General features: G+C 35.2%; 3 protein-coding genes across 4 annotated transcripts; all 3 read left to right on the top strand.

Annotated features, from left to right (window-relative positions):
- The first annotated feature begins 876 nt into the window (after nucleotides 1-876).
- Nucleotides 877-4,110, top strand: LOC114375104 (FT-interacting protein 3-like). Of its 2 annotated transcripts, none has more exons than XM_028332852.1 (2): nucleotides 877-1,096; nucleotides 1,489-4,110. In XM_028332852.1, exon 2 carries the CDS (start codon nucleotides 1,523-1,525, stop codon nucleotides 3,848-3,850), a length of 2,328 nt encoding a protein of 775 aa, XP_028188653.1. In that variant the 5' UTR covers nucleotides 877-1,096; nucleotides 1,489-1,522; the 3' UTR covers nucleotides 3,851-4,110. The 2 variants fall into 2 exon arrangements, with proteins under 2 accessions (XP_028188653.1, XP_028188652.1); XM_028332851.1 differs by having other exon boundaries at nucleotides 877-1,396.
- A 5,073-nt stretch (nucleotides 4,111-9,183) lies between these two features.
- On the top strand, nucleotides 9,184-10,908 carry LOC114373399. The gene is made up of 4 exons (XM_028330864.1): nucleotides 9,184-9,390; nucleotides 9,842-10,065; nucleotides 10,142-10,344; nucleotides 10,456-10,908. Exons 2-4 carry the CDS (start codon nucleotides 9,864-9,866, stop codon nucleotides 10,906-10,908), a joined length of 858 nt encoding a protein of 285 aa, XP_028186665.1. The 5' UTR covers nucleotides 9,184-9,390; nucleotides 9,842-9,863.
- Nucleotides 10,909-11,166: 258 nt separating this feature from the next.
- Nucleotides 11,167-17,947, top strand: LOC114374875. Its single transcript, XM_028332591.1, has 4 exons — nucleotides 11,167-11,520; nucleotides 11,596-11,774; nucleotides 11,887-14,868; nucleotides 15,104-17,947. The coding sequence occupies exons 1-4, from the start codon at nucleotides 11,178-11,180 to the stop codon at nucleotides 17,726-17,728; spliced, it is 6,129 nt and encodes a 2,042-aa protein (XP_028188392.1). The 5' UTR covers nucleotides 11,167-11,177; the 3' UTR covers nucleotides 17,729-17,947.
- Nucleotides 17,948-21,053: the final 3,106 nt, after the last annotated feature.

Below are 21,053 nucleotides of genomic sequence, written 5' to 3'. Positions count from 1 at the left end.
TAAATTATCAAATGTCAACTTCCATTTTTTAATTTACTCTTCCATTGTTTATGTTAAAGCACATCCGTTATCAAATCACATAAACACATTCCCCTAACCATAAAATAAAAGAGACAGGACTAATCAAAATCCTGAAACATGCCTCAGGTTTAATTCTACCATCTTAACCTAAATTGAAGATCATATTTACTTTGGTACAAGGTGTTAGTCTATTAGGAATAAGCACCCAGCATTATTTAAAAAGAAGCTATATTCATTGAACCTATTTATGAAAAAAGTTGTATAAATCTCCTTATATTTATTCCCTGGATTTTTCCGGGATTGATATTAGAATTTATGATTTTACTTGATAATCGACTCAAATGACTAAGATAACAACAAATAATCTATAGACATCAGAATTTCTTGAATCAAAAGTCTTCATGAGAATCCATACATGGAGGCTAGATTAAGAGTCTCACAGACATTGTACAAAGTACTAGAACATTTTGACATCATTGACTAGGTAAGGCCCAAGCATTCATCGATAAGCTCTCAGGGCCATAATGAAATACTTGAAAATAATTTTCGTTTGAGATAAAATCTTATACCGGGTATAAATGATAAGATTTGAACACCAAATAAGGATAAAACTCATAAATTTAAGTCTTAAAATTTTGGATTAAAATATATTATCAAATTTACTTGTTCATGATATATTGGTATCATTGCCTGGTTGGATGTCCCAACAAGTTATATTATAGATGTTAACTTTCATGTTCCCCCCCCCTATTTTTACCATATTAATTGTTTCATCTCTATTATAAAAAAATCATATAAATATAATATCTCCTAGACAAAAGGAGGAGACAGAGGGTTGCAGTGGGTAGTTGCTATTGCTGATATATAGGAACTTTTATGTGTGAACATTATAGAGAATCAGTTTCCACCGATCACCCGTTTTTCTTTTTTCGTTTCATGTAGATTTCAAAGATGTATAGTTCCTTTTGTTTTTGGTCTTTAATGCATCTTCTGCTGCATACTGCAATGTCACTCTCCTCCTTTAAGAAGAAACTAGGAAGATATATAGGTGCACCAAGATGCTGTGACGTTTGAGGTATATACAGTGCTGTATGTATATCTTCTATATATGTTGCGTGTGCGTGAACTTCAAAGAACACCAAATATTTACCAATCCCTTCTAAAATAGTATTTGGTTTGAGTGGTTGTGGTAGTTGAAGAAACACTACTGATTCATACAACCTCCATGAAAAATAATCCATAAAAAACCAAAAAAGTGCAACACGCTCAACTTTTGCCATTTCCTTGGATGGAATGTTTATCTTGAGCAAATTTAGAATCTGTATACAATAGTAACACGCATGTTCTGAATCAAATGCTTCTTTAAACGCAGCAGGTAAATAATTGTACATTTCCTTTTATAGTTCACTCTTGTATATATTTATGTTTGCTTTCTTCATTTGAAGTGTTTTCCTTACATTGGTGCAGGTTAATTGGTGAGTATAGTGTCTAAGAGAGGAAAATGCATAAACCAGCAGAGGCACTAGACTTTGCTCTCAAGGAGACTTCACCCAACATAGGTGCGGGTGCTGTAATGAGGGACAAGCTTTCCTGTACCTATGACCTGGTTGAACAAATGCAGTACCTCTATGTTAGAGTGGTGAAAGCCAAGGATTTGCCAGGGAAAGATGTTACTGGTGGTGTGGATCCCTATGTTGAAGTGAAGCTTGGAAACTACAAGGGCCTTACCAAGCACTTTGAGAAAAATTCCAATCCTCAGTGGAATCAGGTTTTTGCCTTCTCCAAAGAAAGGATTCAAGCTTCTGTTCTGGAGGTGGTGATCAAAGACAAGGATGTTGTTGTGGATGACTTCGTAGGGAGAGTGATGTTTGATATTAATGAAATCCCAAAACGTGTGCCTCCAGATAGCCCTTTGGCTCCACAGTGGTACAGGCTAGAAGATAGGAGGGGTGGCAAAGCCAAAGGAGAGTTAATGTTGGCGGTTTGGATGGGAACTCAAGCAGATGAGGCATTTCCTGATGCATGGCATTCTGATGCAGCAACTGTTGGTCCTGAAGCTGTTGCAAACATAAGATCAAAGGTTTACCTTTCACCTAAGCTTTGGTATGTCAGGGTCAATGTTATTGAGGCTCAAGACTTGGTACCAAGTGACAAAACCCGGTATCCTGAAGTCTTTGTGAAGGCTAATCTGGGGGTTCAGTTTTTAAGAACTAGAGTATCTCAAAGTAAAACCATAAATCCAATGTGGAATGAGGACTTGATGTTTGTTGCTGCTGAGCCATTTGAGGAGCCCTTGGTTCTGACTGCAGAGGACAGGGTTGGACCAAGCAAGGATGAGATCCTGGGAAGGTGTGTGATTCCTTTACACAATGTGCAAAGGAGGTTGGACCACAAGCCTGTGAACACAAAGTGGTTTAATCTGGAAAAGCATGTGGTTGTTGAAGGGGAACAAAAGAAGAAGGAGATCAAGTTCTCAAGTAGGATACATCTGAGGGTTTGCTTGGAAGGTGGCTACCATGTGTTGGATGAATCAACACACTATAGTAGTGATCTTAGGCCAACTGCAAAGCAGCTGTGGAAGGCTAGCATTGGAATTCTGGAAGTTGGGATTATAAGTGCACAAGGGTTGATGCCAATGAAGACAAGAGATGGTAGAGGAACCACAGATGCTTATTGTGTAGCAAAATATGGGCAGAAGTGGATCCGTACTAGGACAATTGTGGATAGTCTTGCTCCAAGGTGGAATGAGCAATACATTTGGGAGGTTTTTGATCCATGTACTGTTATCACAGTTGGGGTTTTTGATAATGGTCACTTACATGGGGGAGACAAATCAGGTGGATCAAAGGATTCAAGAATAGGGAAGGTGAGAATTAGGCTATCCACTCTTGAAGCTGATAGGGTGTACACACACTCTTATCCTCTTTTGGTACTGCACAATTCAGGTGTGAAGAAAATGGGAGAAGTGCAATTGGCTGTAAGATTCACAAGCTTATCTTTGATAAACATGCTGTGTATGTATTCACAGCCATTGTTGCCAAAGTTGCATTACATCCATCCTCTATCTGTGATTCAGCTAGACACTCTTAGGCATCAAGCTATCAAGATTGTGTCAATGAGGTTGAGCAGGGCTGAGCCACCACTGAGGAAAGAGGTGGTGGAATACATGCTAGATGTAGATTCACACATGTGGAGTATGAGAAGGAGCAAAGCTAATTTCTTCAGAATAACCAAAGTTCTAGGAGGGTTGTTAGCCTTTGGAAGGTGGTTTGATCAGATATGCAATTGGAAAAACCCTCTCACATCCATACTCATTCATATCCTTTTCATAATACTGGTTCTTTATCCAGAGCTAATACTTCCAACAATTTTCCTTTACCTTTTTTTGGTTGGAATTTGGAATTTCCGATGGAGGCCAAGACACCCTCCTCATATGGACACAAGACTATCACATGCTGATGCTGCTCATCCTGATGAACTAGATGAAGAGTTTGATACATTCCCAACTTCACGATCATCGGATATGGTTAGGATGAGGTATGATCGCTTAAGAAGCATTGCCGGGAAGGTCCAAACTGTTGTAGGTGACTTGGCCACTCAAGGAGAAAGGTTCCATAATCTGCTTAGTTGGAGAGACACAAGGGCTACCACTCTTTTTGTGACATTCTGTTTCATTGCTGCAGTAGTTCTCTATGTCACTCCCTTCCAAGTTGTGTTCCTTCTAATTGGCTTCTATTTGCTAAGGCACCCCAGATTCCGCCAGAAACATCCTTCAGTCCCATTCAACTACTTCAAGAGGTTGCCAGCTAGAGTAGACAGCATATTGTAAACATGCTCCTCTATCAGAGTTGCCTTGATCAGATATTTCAAGCCAGGGAAGAAACAATTGTGCAAATTGCTCCTCGATCACAATGTCTCAGATAATGTATTGTGTTTGTCCATATGAATTATAAAATTTCATGTGACTGCAACTATGCTCATCTATTGTGAATAGATTTTGCTTGCTTGTAACTCTGATGTTTTCAGTGTGCAAAACTAGTCATTACTATTTTCAGTGATTTGTAATATAGTTAATGTTACTATTGGACTGATCGCATTTTATTGTAGTTGACACAGTTAATTATTTCACGTAAAGGTTTTAAGTATAAGGAACCAAAAAATAATATTTCTCCTATCCTCTTCTCATGATTCAAGAACTATGTTCGGGCTTTCAACTATATTTCAGTTCAATCAGTTAAGTTTTGATGATTGACGCGTGCAACCTTTTATTTCTTACTTGTGCAGATTATCAAATTCTGTTTTTCTCTTGTTCGTTGCTTCTTAAAAACTTTTATGCTCCATTTCATCCATTTATGTACTGATAGTTCTTGATGATCTATAAACTCCACAACTTGCTTCCTATTGAAAACAAGAATTTCCCGGAGCAATGTTCCATCAAAATAATCTAATTAGAGAAGTAAATAGTAATACTTTAGAAGAATTTAACAAGAATGCTTAAAACTTAAAAGTATGCTATAAAAAATCTTTACACATAGTGCTGAAAAATTGAACTCTGCTTTAGAAAATATATTATCCACTTCTACTAATCAAGTCACCTTTGATTTCTCTTAAAAAATCATTCAAACTATCCGCTAGAATAAATTCAGTTAGTTAAACAGGACATAAATTGTAAGTGTAGGATTTTGATCTCTCACAATGTATTGCTCCCTTTTCCATTCTCTTATCTCTTCTTTTTCCTTATACTTGCATCCATAAAAAAATAAAAAGTCATTTAAAATGAATAATACTGCTAAAAGATAATAATAAAAAATGCTATATTGAATGAACGAGTTTGTTTAATGACAAATGCAAACAGTATTTGCTTGAAAACCATGGCATGATGCAGTATCTTGGTATGCGTTGCCTCTGCCCTGCCAATTGGCAAAACCCCATAAATCAAGTACGAAATTTTATATTTATTGTAGAAATGTCATTTTCATAAAAAAGTTACCATGTCAATGAACTTCATATTGCATCTAATTAATTTTCGCTCATGTTTGCAGACCCCATGATTAGTATCACATTCATAATCATCATTTATTTGACTTGTTAATATGTTTTCAGAAAGTCATTTTCATTACCATTGCAAATGGAAAAAAGAAAATGACATCCATTTTACTTATTTATTTATAATTTATTTGTACAAACTGATTGAACATTTGCATGCCAATCAATATAAAATTTTCTACGAAATGTTTGGAAAAACAAAACAATTTAATTGCCAAGATGTAATTTAAAAGAACAAAAAATAAGCTTAATCAAACTAGTACATTATTATTAATCCAATCTATAATCAATTTTGTTAAGTTGATCGGATCAACCCAATCTATAATCACCCTTATTTACTAGCATGTATTTCTTTCTATATCTTAAAAAGTTCATTTTTAGGATATCTTAAAATTTGACATATTCTTTTCTTAGCTCTTTAACAGATACCCTTTCTCTCTCTGTGTGGGAGAAAAACATTCATCACCTAATAATGCTATACAATTATTTATTTAATTACTTGATAACTACAATATTTTTATTTCGTTAGAAAGTCAATTTCAAATAAAATTTCAAGTGCGAAATTGCGTGGGGATAATCCCAAGAATCAGACTATAATTTATAACCTAAAAAGAGGACAAATATATTTTAAAGACCATCAAACCAATGTAAAAAGAGACAGCGAGAGTAAATATAATTTTAAGGGTATAACATTTTTTTCTCGTATCAATACAATACATGTGTCATCTATGCTCGTACTTTTTTTTTTTTAAGAGATGTGATATATATATATATATATATATATATATATATATATATATATATATTCAGTAATACTAAATGGATTAAAAGTGGGGGAAAGCTAGGTCATGGAAGTTGAAAGAAAAGAGAAGTTGTTATTGTATATTTTTAATTAATTATAAAATATGTACAAAAAAAAGTTGAAAGTAAATTTAAATAATCAAATGAGTGAGGACTCAGGAATATAAACAAAGGAAAAAAAATTATTTTAACATCCAATACTAATTGATCACTTGAGAGAGATAACAAGAAAAGAGAAAAAAAATACTAATATGATAAATGATGTGAAATGAGAGAAAAAAATAAATAGAGATAAATAAAAATTGTTGATTGAATGTGTAAAATAAAAGATTGTCAACCTATCATCATTTTAAAAGAAATGAACAATCTCTTGTGGGAGCTCTTGATCTTGAGTTCCAACATAGTTAGAATACTCTTGTTACCACCTTTTGATTTAAAAGAAAAAAGATGAACGTGGAGGAAAAGAAAAAAGAAATAAAAATAATTTATTTGATTTAATTATTTGGAGAAGAAAATTAGAGCCTTTTTTTTTCTCTCTCTCCATCAACATGAAAGTTTTAATTAAAAGCAAACAAACGTACATAAAATGATGTAATGTCTTTCGCAAGCGTTGCCCGTGCCAATAGGCAAACACCAAATAATATTACATCTATGACTTTGTAATTTCTGTTAAGGATTATTTAATAAAGAAATGTCATTGTCGTTAAAAAGGAACCATTTGTCAATGCATTTCAAATTGGATCTAATTAATTTCTGGGTATATGGTTGCAGCCATGCTTGAATCACCGCGAAAGCGAAATCACAACAGCCGGCTATGGGAGACTATACTGTACTAATCCAGGGATAAACCCCATAATTATATTAGCACACATTCATAATCATCACTTATTGACTTCTTGATAAGCCTTTTTTTTTATTATTATTTCTTGATAAACTTTGCATTACAATGTCAGTGCTTCAGATAATTATTTTCGAATGATCAGATCAGCATTAGCATGCTGATTAAACACACAAGCAATGTTAATAGAGTAACAATTAGTGGATACATACTTCAACACTCTAAATTAAACTTTATTAACCTCACTATATAAATTGCTTTTTTTTTTTCTGGAAAAGATGCGATTGCGAGACAAAGAAAAAGTTCTCGAATATTCTTAGTTATTATTGCTTTTTTTAAATCAAAAATAGGTTAATTATACTTGACACTTTATAGGATAAAAGAAAAATGTTTTGAATTTTGAAGGCAATCCACCCCAATAATTCTCAAGGCCTAAGACACTTTTTTGATAGAATTTAAACGTACACTTAGAGATATTGAATAGCCTTGTTCAAAACTCTAAACAAGTTCCGTCAACTTTACGAAATTAAACATTAAATTATACCGACCAATTAATTAAAATAATTTTTGTTTGAAAAATCACAAAGTTTAAACACTATACGAATCTAGAATATACGGGAATTTAAGAATCTATTTTCAATAGAATTGGCTGCAACCGAAGTCTTTCGAATTACAAATCCATGTTCATGAAGGATATATGATTTTTTTTAAGGACATGAAGGATGAATTAGACAACCACATCCATACAAAATCAACCAGTATATACCAAGAAGTTATGAAACAATTTAAATTAACTACGGATGCTTAATCATTGATTGTTTCTTTATACAATATACATTTAATATCTTATTATAATACATAAATATCTACTTATTTTAAATATCTAATTAATATTTCTTATTTTTGTGTTTATCTATTTCTTAGTGTCACATCATAAATCTTATAAAATATATATTATTTTTCTTTCTATAGATATATTATAACATAATGGATGTTCATAAAACATTTGTATTTTACAAAACACGAGTATTTTTTAGGATAGAGAATCATGTTGTAGTTGAATATGTATGACCTCTATTTGTGGATAATAAGATATTCTTTCCGAATACTTAAGGCAACACTTATTCTCAAATTTAAGATTATTGATTAAATTGAAACTATTATCTCATTCATGGATTGGGAGTACCTTTGAGTTATGAAGTCTACACTATTAACGACAAAACATAGATAAATAAATAAATAATGGACATTTCATGGTGAGCTTTGAAAATTCCGTTGTAAATTATACGCATCAGATCGATGAATAAGAAGCACAATGAGATAATCCGAATCTTGGAAAGAATAACAGCAGTTAATTATCTTTCATCGTTGTGTAATAATCGGCGCCTGCCTCAGGTTTACTGTTTAAGTTACATTTTTTTATTACAACTGTTTAAGTTAATTATTTGAAGGAGAAATATTACATTCTTTTAAAAATCTTTCGACAAATCTTTTTACTAACTTATAAAGGATGTATTAAATAAAAAAGTAAATGTATAAACATTTTAAAAATATAAATGTAGCATTTAATACCTACACTTACCATACAAAAGAAGTAAAAAGATTAACAAATATATATATTAGGAAAATTTAGAATTGTTTTTATCTGAAATTGTGATAATGTTGTGGTTGTCCAATGTGCTATATAAAATATTCTGATTTAGCTAGTTAATTTTCAACAAATTATTACAAGAACCAAAATGGTTGATCCAAAAGAAAAAGTTAATGAGATTTAGCTCAATCAATTAGTTGATTAGTTGAATAGGGTATGTAACTTAGGGTAAATTCTTGATATTGTCTTTAATATCCATGGATAGAAAAAAATGATAAAAAATATTCATATTCACAAGGATATAATTTCAAATTTTTATTATTGATATTAGAATGTTGGTGAATAATATGTAAGTAAATATCTATATAAGTAATTTTCGAACCTACTTTAATGTCTGATAATAAGTCTGAGATTCAACTCATCTAACCTTTTTTGAATAATAATAAAAAAAACTTATCATGACAAGGGTGAGATAAAATTGTCAGCATCAGACGGATTGCTCAAAGGGAATATCTGTATCTCTAAATGCTATGTAATGTAGGTATGTGTTGTACAGAAAGTGAAACTCTCGTAGATATCGAGACCGACTTAACAACAGCATCAACTTGTCGTTGCTCTTATTATATGAGTTTGGACTTTTATATATATTACTGTAATGAGCTCAGCGGAATTCATTCTAATTTCTATGCATGATAATACAACGGAAACAATTGTTCATTTTTTCTCACATCATACCATTTGGCATACACTAGAAACAACTTAATGTGTTCCATAACCACTCAGGTAACTATATAACTACTTTTCTTTCTCTTTAATATTTTCTTTCTTAAAACCATTTTTGCTTTGACTTATGGCCATGCCTGATCATATCAACATCATCAACATGTTTCATCTTTGGTCTGAGAGTCTCTGTGATATTTTCCCACAACTTACATGTGTGTTGCATGTATTGTTCACTTCAAGTTTACGAGTTTATGTTGACAATCAATGACATTGCAGTTACAGCAAGTGCTGCATGTAATAATGCTCCGAGCTGATTGAGAAGTCCTCATCAAGATTGACAAGCAAGTGCTATACACCTCTCATATCTAAGGTATGTTTAATTCTCTCCTCTCAAAACATTTATGCAATTACGTAATATCGAACAGCAAATAAAACTCGTAAAACTTGGTCTTTTCTAAATTTGGCAATTTCTCATAAGGAAACAAAACACCTTGTTCGATTGTCAGAACTTATTTTCTATTTCAAAACCTGTTAAATTGCCTTTCAAACTTCTTTTTTCCTTTGGTTTTTTAAGTTTCTCAAAAGTCAGTTTCTCACTCTTTTGTTACTGTATGCTAAGTCCTAACTACACTTTTGAGTCTACTTCCTCTTAATACTGTCAGAAGAGAATGCTTTGAGCAGTGGTCATGACATTTAATTTTCTGTACTATGGGATTGGACCTTGCTCCTGAATGATGCATGTATAGGAATACAACTGAATCAACTGAATTTGAATGCAATCATTAGACCAAGTTGTCAACTGATCTAAATAACTTCCACAGGTTTCAGGATTTGAAATCAGAGATGGATCCAGAAAGATCAGTAGAGGATCAATTCTCCAAGCTGCATCCTTCCATGCCAGTAAACACCAGAATTGGAATAGTGGGTGCTGGTCCAAGTGGCTTATCAGTTGCTTATGCACTGGCCAGACTTGGTTATAATAATATCACTGTCTTGGAGAAGCATCATACAGTTGGTGGCATGTGTGAATCAGTTGAAATTGAAGGTATCCTATATCTTAATATGACTCTCTAGCTGATCAAGTTGACTATGAATTTTAATCATAATATATGTTTATGCAGGAAAAATATATGATCTAGGTGGCCAAGTTTTGGCTGCAAGCAGTGCTCCTGTCATCTTTCACTTGGCAAAAGAGACAGGCTGTACACTAGAAGAAATGAACTCCCACAAGCTTGCTGTTATTGACAGCTCCTCTGGAAAATACCAAGATGTTAAAGTTGCTGATGATTATGTATCTGTTATGTCACTAACATTGCAAATCCAAGTTAGTATAAATACTTTTTGTCTTTCATAGACATATAAAGAAAATTCCTTAGTATCTATGACTTGACAGTTGAATGTTTAATGATGTTAATTATACTTGTTCTACTAACAGGAAAAGGTGAAGAATTCTGGTCGTTTTGGGGTTCATGCTCTCAGTGAAGTTGCTTCAGACTTAGCTCCAGATTATCTTGAGCGTCAAGGACTTAAATCTGTTCCTAAATCTGTGGCTTATGGTTATACTGCTTCAGGATATGGATTTATTCAAGACATGCCTTATGCTTACATTCATGAATTTACCAGAACTTCCATGGCTGGAAAAATTCGACGATTCAAAGGTGGATATACAAGTCTTTGGCAGAGGATTGCTGAATCAATTCCAATAAAACTTCACTATAGCACTGAGGTGTTGGCAATCAGGCGGAACTCTGACACTGTCACTGTTAATGTCAAGGGCTCAAATGAAATCGAAACTATGGAATTTGATAAGATCATAATCTCTGGTAACTTTCCATTAAAATATGGAAGAACTTATAGATCGGCGCCTTCAACTTGCTTAGGTATGTAAACTTCTCACTGCTTCATATTTACATGTTGTTTTTATTTATAAATTTAATTATAATAGTACTGTCAATTAAAAGTCATTGATAGTGGAAAGGATTTTACACTGTCATCTAATAATGAATTGACATATAATAAATATTGTTAACTTTTATATAATTAATTTAAAAGTCAAATCTAGGATAGTTTCTAATTAGTTGACCAAGTAAAAATCTTCATGCTGAAAGTATATCAGAATCGAACTCTTTTCTTGTGGCAGAGAATGAAACAGAAGTAATGGATGCAAGTGAGCTTGAAAAGGATTTATTCAGCAAAGTAGAAACAAATGACTACTACACAACAGTTTTAAAGATCAAAGGGCTGGAACGTATGCCGGTTGGATTTTATTATTTTAGTGAATATATGGAAGATCCCAGCACAATTGGAAATCCAGTTGCCATGCAGAAATTTTATGCTGACAGTAACATATTCTTGTTCTGGTCCTATGGAAACTCTGCTGATATTAAGGGACCAACTGTCACTGAGCTTGCAATCAAATCAATAGAATCCATGGGGGGAGAAGTTCAGAATATCATTCTTCAACGTCGCTTTAAGTATTTTCCTCATGTTAGCAGTCAAGGTATTTTTTCATCAGTTTTCAAATTCCATTTTCCCATTTCTAGCTAGAATTCTAAATTTTGAAGTTTGAATGCAGATATGAGAAACGGATTCTATGAAAAGTTGGAGTCAGAGCTTCAAGGCTCGAGGAATACTTATTATGTTGGTGGGCTTATGGCATTTGAGCTTACAGAGAGAAATTCATCTTATGCCATGGCTTTGATCTGCAAGAACTTTGCAAATAGCAGTGATTTGCCAGTGTTTCCTTACACTAAGGTAATTTAGCACTTTATAACCAGTCATTGATTTGAATAACTAGATTTTACATACATTAAGCAGTCATGTTTTCCAAATAGAGCTGCACTTACTAGAAGAGTGTCTTTGGCAGAGTTTGTTTCCCTTGCAAACTGATATCCAGAAAAAGGAGCCTAAAGAACTAGTTGAATTGCCTGGAGTGCAATTTCCCAATTTGCCTGCTTTGAATAGCTATTTAAAGCACTGGGGAACTCATCCAATCACTCAAAACAGAACTCTTTATACTTGGCTAAATGAAGGAGGGACTGTGGTTGGCAAGAGGACATATGGAGAACAACATTTAAATGCTTCTTGCATTGCACATAAGCTCTTAACAAGCCAAAAGCCGGTTATCAAGCCTGGTGACAGGGTTCTCCTAGTCTATGTTCCTGGCCTAGATTTTGTTGATGCCTTCTTTGGATGTCTAAGAGCTAAAGTTTTACCAGTCCCAGTTCTTCCCCCAGACCCCATGCAGAGAGGTGGACAAGCACTTCTTAAAATTGAGAACATTGCCAAGTCATGCGGCATAGTGGCAATTTTATCAACGGCATCTTACCACACAGCAGTACGTGCCGGTCTAGTGAAAAGCTTGATCTCATTAACTGGGAAAAATGGTAAATACACAGCTCAATGGCCAAAACTTCCGTGGCTGCACACCGATACTTGGGTCAATAACTCAAGAAATTCGGCTGTGGAAGATGTAGATGATCAATGTGAACCCCAGCCTGGTGATGTATGTTTCTTGCAGTTTACCTCAGGTTCAACTGGTGATGCTAAAGGAGTCATGATAACACATGGAGGGCTCGTTCACAATGTGAAGTTGATGAGAAGTAGATACAAGAGCACCTCAAGGACAGTGCTAGTGAGTTGGCTTCCTCAATATCATGACATGGGGCTGATTGGAGGACTTTTTACAGCTCTTGTTAGTGGTGGATCTGCTGTACTGTTTTCACCATTGACATTTATTAAGAAGCCACTCTTATGGCTTGAAACCATCAGCAAGTATCAAGCAACTCACAGTGCCGGACCCAACTTTGCTTTTGAGTTGGTGGTTCGAAGGTTAGAGTCCGAGAAAGACAAGCTTCAGAGTTTAGACCTTTCATCCATGATTTTCCTTATGGTTGCTGCTGAGCCGGTGAGGATGAAGACCTTGAAAAGATTTCTTGATCTAACCACTCCTTTTGGCTTATCTCAAAAGGTGATGGCTCCAGGATATGGCTTAGCAGAAAATTGTGTGTTTGTGAGTTGTGCATTTGGAGAAGGATGTCCTATTCTTGTTGATTGGCAAGGAAGAGTTTGTTGTGGATATATTCACCCAGGCGATTCAGACGTTGACATTATAATAGTTGATCCAGAGAGTGGTGAAGAGCTTGAGGAAGATGGAAGGGAAGGAGAAATCTGGATAAGTAGTCCAAGTGCTGGAATAGGATACTGGGGAAAGGAAGAACTGAGTCAGAAAACTTTTAGAAATAAGCTTCAGAACCATCCTGGACGCAACTACACAAGAACTGGAGACTTGGGAAGAATTATAGATGGGAAGCTATTCATCACTGGGAGAATCAAGGATCTTATCATTGTGGCTGGAAGAAACATCTACTCAGCAGATGTTGAAAAGACGGTTGAGAGTTCATCTGAATTTCTTCGTCCGGGATGCTGTGCAGTCATTGGTGTCCCTGAGGAGATTTTATCAGCAAAGGGGATTTCCCTGCCAGATGGATCAGACCAAGTTGGCTTGGTTGTGGTTGCTGAAGTAAGGGATGGTAAAACAGTTAGCAAAGATGTGATTGAGCATATTCAGACACGTGTGGTTGAAGAACATGGAGTTAGTGTTGCTTCTGTCAAGTTGATCAAGCCAAGAACCATCAGCAAAACAACATCAGGAAAAATCAAGAGATTTGAGTGTCTCAAACAGTTTTCAGATGAAACACTGAACCTGGTTCCACAACCTATTTTGACAAAGAAATCACTGTTGAGGTCATTTACTACAGGAACATGCAGAGAAGGAAGAACACCTCGGGCACATTTGGTGAGAAGTAGTTCTCCTCTACCTATTCCAAGAATCAGCAACAAGGAAATTGTGGAACACTTGAAAAGGATTATTTCTGACCAGTCTGGAATCCCGGTCAACAATATCTCAGTCACAGACAACATGTCAACCTATGGAATTGATTCAATTGGAGTGGTCAAAGCAACTCAAAAACTCACAGATTTCCTGGGAGTGCCAGTTGCGGCTATAGATGTTTTCACTGCATCATGCATTCAAGAATTGGCTAACTTCTCTGAGAATCTTCTACTCAAGTCTCAACCTCAACTCATGAGCAATTCACCACATGCTCCAGAAGCTGAAATTGATTTTACTGAAGTGGTTGTGGATGTATCCAAGTCTCGCCAATGGGGTATCCGTTTACTTCAACTCCTAGCACTTGTTTATATTTCTATCATGCTGGTCACTCCTGCTTATCTATCCATCACTGCTTTTCAAAGTTTCATACCAAATGCCAGTGAATCGGTATATGGAATGCCTTGGTCAAGCTATTTGATTTCTTTGACTTTGGCACCACTTTCTTGGATCCTTTGCATAGTTTCCACTTGCCTTTGCATTTCCTTTTTTGGGAATTCTTTCTTGAGGCCAAACTATGCCCTTACACCTGAAATATCCATTTATTCAATGGATTTTGTTAAGTGGTGGGCGCTCTATAAAACTCAGGAAATTTCTTCAAAAGTTTTGGCAACACACCTCAGAGGAACAGTGTTTCTGAAATACTGGTTTGAGATGCTCGGTGCAAGAATTGGATCCTTAGTTTTGCTTGACACAGTGGACATCACCGACCCATCTCTGGTTTCAATTGGAGATGAAGTTGCCATTGCAGAAGGGGTTTTGGTTCAAAGCCATGAGGTGAAGAATGGAATTCTAAGTTTCCTTCCTATTAGAATAGGTAAAAATTCTTCAATTGGACCTTATTCTATTATTCAAAAAGGAAGTATCATCAAAGAAGGATCTGAAGTACAACCCCTGCAAAAGGTTGAAGGAGGCCAACATGTACTCAAACCTGCTAAGCATAATAACGTTAAAGAGGTCAGTACATGCAAATTGCTCAAATAACTGAGATTTATTTTGAAGGAAATGTAACTTATTTAAATTTTAGTTTCCACTGATAGCACTATTGCTACAGTTCGAGTATTGCCATCCTTTATTGCTCAAAATTTCATCATTTCATATAATAGCAAGTTCATATATTTAAACTAATGACCAGTACCACTTTAAGCTTGAACTATAACTAATATCTTTATTTTTTTTTTATTTTTTTCAGAATGCCCTGTTGCTTGTTTCTACCAGCAAAATACAGTCCAATGCCATGTACCATTTTCTGGGGATCTATCTCACTGGCTTTCTCAGCTCCCTTGCTTCAGCTATTGCTTACATCTTGTACATAAGGCTCTTCCAGATACCTGCATCATTCCAACACTTCTCATTTCTTTGTGTATGCGGTGCCTTCCACTGGATCCCATTTACCGTTGTTGCATATGCCACCATGTTTTCTGATGTCCCATCAAATCCCATTGCCTTTACCATTTCATTTACCAGCGCATATCTGCTTCATGGCCTCATACTCACCTCTCTCACTTGTGCTTTGACACGTTTGCTAAAATTCAACCAAAATCAAACCCATTTCAAAACCTGGCTTAGACATCAATTGACCATTTCCTGCCACCATAGATTTGCAAAGCTTCTCTCAGGAACAGAAGCCTTCTGCTTATATTTACGCCTTTTGGGTGCAAAAATTGGCAAACACTGTTCCATCAGAGCCATCAACCCAGTTTCTAACCCTGAGTTAATGTCAATAGGCGATGGTGTCCATCTTGGTGATTTCAGCAAGATAATCACCGGTTTTCACTATTCCAATGGATATGCTTGTGGAAAAGTAGAGGTTCAGGATAATTCAGTTGTGGGGAGTCAAAGCCTAATCCTCCCAGGTTCTGTTGTAGAAAAGAATGTCATTCTAGGTGCACTTTCAGTTGCTCCAATGAATTCTATCCTCCATGAGGGTAGCGTGTATATCGGATCTCAAACCCGAGTTGCAACCAGAAACTCTTCGTATCATTTAGATGAAAGGATAGAGGAGATGGACATGGAGTACAAAAAAGTAGTTGCAAACATGGCTGCAAATTTAGCCGTCACTACTATTAATGTCAAAGCAAGATATTTCCACCGCATTGGTGTTAGTGGAAAGGGACACTTGAAAATCTATGACAAACTTGATGGCAATATTCCACTACACAAGATTTTTTACCCTGGAAAAAGCTACCCTATCATGTTAAGACACAGTAATAGCTTGAGTGCTGATGATGATGCAAGGATTGATGCACGTGGTGCAGCTTTGAGGATTCTTTCTGATGAATCACCAGATTCTAATAACCTGCAGCATGCTTCCCTCATTGACCTGACACTAAAAACTGGCAACGCATTTTATGCTCGCACTCTTGCTGATTTTGCAACCTGGCTTGTGTGTGGACTTCCAGCGAGGGAGGAACTTGTTAAGCGCACCCCACATGTTCGTGATGCAGTGTGGAATTCCCTTAGACATGCAAACTCATACGCTGAATTGCACTACTATTCAAACATTTGCAGGCTTATGCGCTTCACTGATGGACAAGAAATGTACGTGAAGTTTAAGCTAAGACCTATTGACACAAGCATTAGTGAGGACACAGGTAAGGTTGTACCAACTGGGATTCTTCCACCAGAAACGGGTGCAATTCCTAGGGATGAAAAGGACACACGTCCTTTGCTTTTCCTTGCTCAAGATTTTCAACGCCGTGTGAATTCTCCTGGTGGAGTTTGTTATGTGTTTCAATTGCAACTCCGAGCAGTGCCAGAAGATGAAGCCGCAGGTGACATTGCACTGGACTGCACCAAACCATGGGATGAAAATGAGTTCCCTTACATTGATGTTGGAGAGGTAAACATCAATGAGAATCTCTCTACGGAAGAATCAGATAGGCTTGAATTTAACCCTTATCTCAAAAGCCATGAGTTGGATGTGATCCCTGCTACTTCCAACACCCAAAGTGCTTCAATTGATCATGGCCGTTCATTGATCTATGAGATTTGCCAGCACGTTCGTAACAGACAGCCACTCCCAGAATCTTGGAGGAACCTCGTAGAGCAATCTAACGTTAAGGTAGACTTGTCTTGCTGTCCCGTGGCAGCAGCATTGCCCAAAAAGGAGACGACAAAGAAAGTTACAACAACCTTAACCTTGACAAGAACCTGGTACCAGACATTCTCAGCACTTTTCACTCAACCGTTGCTGCAAACTGTTTTGCCTTACACGGTGATGGGTTTAGCAGTTTTTGCTCCTTTGAACTTTCTTGTTAACCTTAAGAACGTTGAGAAACTCCAAGTGCAATGGTTCTTTCCTTTGTTTTGGGTTGTCTCGGGTGTCATGGCTGCACTGGCATGTGTTGTGACCAAATGGGTTCTCGTGGGAAGAAAAAAAGAGGGTGAAACCGTGCCCTTATGGAGCAAAAGGGTAATCATGGATAGCACGTGGCAAGCGATTAGAACCTTGGTTGGGGATTATTTCATGGACATGGCAAGTGGGTCGTTTTTGTTTGTGATGTGGATGAAGTTGATGGGTGCGGACATAGACATGGATGGTGGTGGGGCCTACGTGGACAGCACCGGGGCTATGTTGAACCCTGAAATGGTGACGATTGAGAGAGGGGGTTGTGTGGGAAGAGAGGCATTGCTATTTGGACACATATATGAAGGTGATGAAGGTGGAATGGTGAAGTTTGGGGGAATCAAAATTGGTGAAGATGGGTTTGTGGGAAGTAGAGCTGTGGTCATGCCTGGTGTGCATGTGGAGAATGAGGCCAATCTTTCTGCTTTGTCTCTCGCCATGAAAGGAGAAACAGTTAGGTCAAGATAAAATATATTGATGTTTGTTTCCATTTACTATATATTTATATTTATCCCATCATATGCAGGTTAGATTAAGGTAATAATTATCTTATACATTGTAATGATGTGAGATGACCACGTAATAGTGTGAACAAAAAAATTGCACTACTGTGTGGATTAAAATTGTTAAACTTCGTGCATACCTCATTCAATCGTACAATAAAATTGTTATATTTATGTTCATGAAGTTTTCGCGTTTGGTTTCTGATTGCTCATTGAAATACCAAGTTTGTTGTTTGTGTTGTACTGTATTTCACTTTGTTGGAACCGTTTCTTATGGTTTGGGGGATTCTATCAATTTGGGTACGTTTAGGGTTTAAAAATCAATTTCCGGATCGTTTCATATGTCTTTAGTAATTCTAAGTGCTTTAGCTTGTGCTTCTGAATGCTAATTCTGAATACTCATTCAAACACCAAGCTTGTCCTTAGATGGTTTACTAATTCTGAATGCTTTATACCCTTTTATGGTATACTAATTATGAATGCTTTAGCTTGTGCCTCTGAAATGTGTGCAAGAATTTCAATGATGTAAATCCATCAGTCATTTTTCCTGGCTGAAAATCTTTGACGACCATGAAAGAAATGAAGAAGGTGAACAGAATTAGCTGCAAGCGAATGGAGAAGGATATGAAGAAGATGAAGGCGAACTGTGAAAGATGTTTCACAAAGGAAGACAATGTGGGTTTCTGAAATCCTAAATTGGATTATTGGGGAAATATATTTCAAGTTATGTTCCATGGTAGTACAACAAACCAAGGATTGACTAAACATAAGCATAAGGGACTATCGCCTGGTTACAAAAATTGAAAAAGACAAAGGATTCAATTATAAAGTTTTACAGTCTAGGACCTAATTAAAGTTTAAGTAAAAGTTTAGAGACTTGCAGATGTGTTATTCCTCAAATTTAAGTAAAGAAAAAGAATGTAAAATCACCAAAAAAGAAAACAATGTACAGAAAATGACAGTCTATCAATCTTAACGTCCATTTGTCTACCTACCTTATAAGCTAGTAGTATCTTACTATTTACTAATGTGTTAGAGGTAAGTGTATTCAGAATCAAATCAGGTGTAAAATTGAAAGTTGATAAAAAAACTGAAAATCAAAGAAAAACCAATGATCATTGGTTTTATTTGGTTTTTTTATTTTTCAAATTGCATTGTTTGATTTGATTTGTAGTTTGACACATAAAAATTGAACTAATATTTATCGTGAACATCTCTTAAAATTATTATTGTAATTAATATTTTGTGTTTAGATATTTATTTTCTAAGTTTCTATGTTGAAAGTATATATTATGAATGTTATTTTATTATTTTATTGTTAAGTTCGTTGAAACTTGAAAGTATATATTATATTATTTTTATTTTTAAGTTGAATGTTATTATTTAAGTATTATTTAACTTGAAAATAATTATTGTTTTACTTTAAATTTAATTGTTGAAATTTTTATTATTCAATTATATAATTGATTGTTAAATTATTTATTATTCAAATTTTGTCTAATTAATAATAAATTTTTTAAGTCTTTTTTTAATATTTGTTAGCAGAATTTTTAAATCGCAAAAATCGAAATAAACCAAATCATAAAATATTGTACTTAATTTTATTTTTTTAGATTAATTTTAAGCCAAAATCATGCAAAACTACCCCACGAACACCCTTAAATAAGCATCTTTAATTTCTAATTTCCTTTTTTTTTACTTTTTACAACATAAGCATCTATTTTCTCTAATCCAATAATTTTTTTAAAAAAAATTGTTAAATAAGTTTCACAGATAATTTAACATCATGTTTATTAATTACTTTTTAATATTATTGTAATATAATTGAGAAAAGAGATAATAATAACAATGCTTATCTAAGCACATGCTATCCAAGGACTGCTTGATAAACACAAGCTCCCATTGTAACATTCCAATTTTTCGTAAATAAATTTAAAAAGCTTTTTAGTAAAAACAAATAAATAAATAAATATAGAGCAAATAATAAGCTGAGTACCCTAGGTATAAATAGTTATCTTAAATCAGCTGTCTCCTTTTGGCCTCATTTTCGTTTTTCCTCTTCTCCTCTCAAAACCCTTTCTTCTTCCCACAGCCCACCAAACCTGTTTCAGTAAAACGACAATCTCAAACTCGTTCACCGTTGGATCGTCGTGAAATTTGAGTATCATGTTAGCAACCCAATTCCGAACATTCGCACCGTTAGAAATTTCAAAATAATTTCAGAGCTTAGAGAAAAGCCCTTCTCATTGTAGCATTTTAATTTCCCGCAGAAACCTAAAACTGTCTCGATAAAACTACGATCCCGGTTTCGTTAGCCGTTGGATTTTCATGAAATTTGGATATGTTGTTCGAAATTCAATTCCGCACGCTTCCACCGTTGGGATTTGCGAGACAATATTCGTGGAGGAAGAAAAAGGAATCGCATGAAAACAGTACAAGTGGAGGTTTCAATCTCTTCTTCGTCTCTATGACGTTTGGGAATTTTATCGGAGCAGTCAGAGGAATAACTGAAAGAATTTTATGGAACCGCTAGAGATATTGCTATCGCTGGCTGAAGACACGTGAGTCCGCTCAGAGGTAAGGGATGAGTTATTCACAATTGGGGATTAGTGAGAACATGTGTAGGGATCCTTAGAGGATTAAATTGGGGTTTTATTTTGGGATGTTTGTTAAATTACAATTTTTTTTCCTTTATGATTATAAATAAAATATTGATGTCCTAATGAAGATTGCTTGATAAATTGTGCTCTTGATATTTGTATGTTTTGACCTATGATTTTGATATAATTGTGTAATATTATTTGAAGGGTTTTAGTCCTCATGTTGTGATGGTCTTTTATATAAATTGTTATATTGAGGATATGAAATGATGATTCAAATTGTGAGTATGTGATGAATTGTAGAGTAACATGTTACTTTGAGATTATAATATTATTATTGAGATTGAGTATAAGTGTAAAGTTGAACATGTTTTAATTTGTGAGATACATGTAAACATGTAATGGTGGATTGTCACACTATGAGATGTGAAATTGTGAATGAGTTCTAGTTGTGGATAAGTGTGTAGTTAACACTTGATGTGAAATTACTTGTGTTGCAAGCTATGAATTGTACAATAACCCGACCAGTGTTATCTTGAGAAAAGCGTTGATGCGCAGTGTTAAAGAGAAAATGTAGGTTTCCTATTTAGGAACCAGTGTTAAATCGTAGCGCAATTGTGTTGAACGTGTTTAAAACACGAGTGTAAGGTCGTGGGTGTTGTATAATTCATGAGCAGTGTCTGCATGCCT

The sequence above is a fragment of the Glycine soja genome, chromosome 11 (assembly GCF_004193775.1).
Source record: "Glycine soja cultivar W05 chromosome 11, ASM419377v2, whole genome shotgun sequence".
NCBI classification, from domain to species: Eukaryota; Viridiplantae; Streptophyta; class Magnoliopsida; order Fabales; family Fabaceae; genus Glycine; species Glycine soja.
This window is presented reverse-complemented; position numbering and strand designations above follow the sequence as displayed.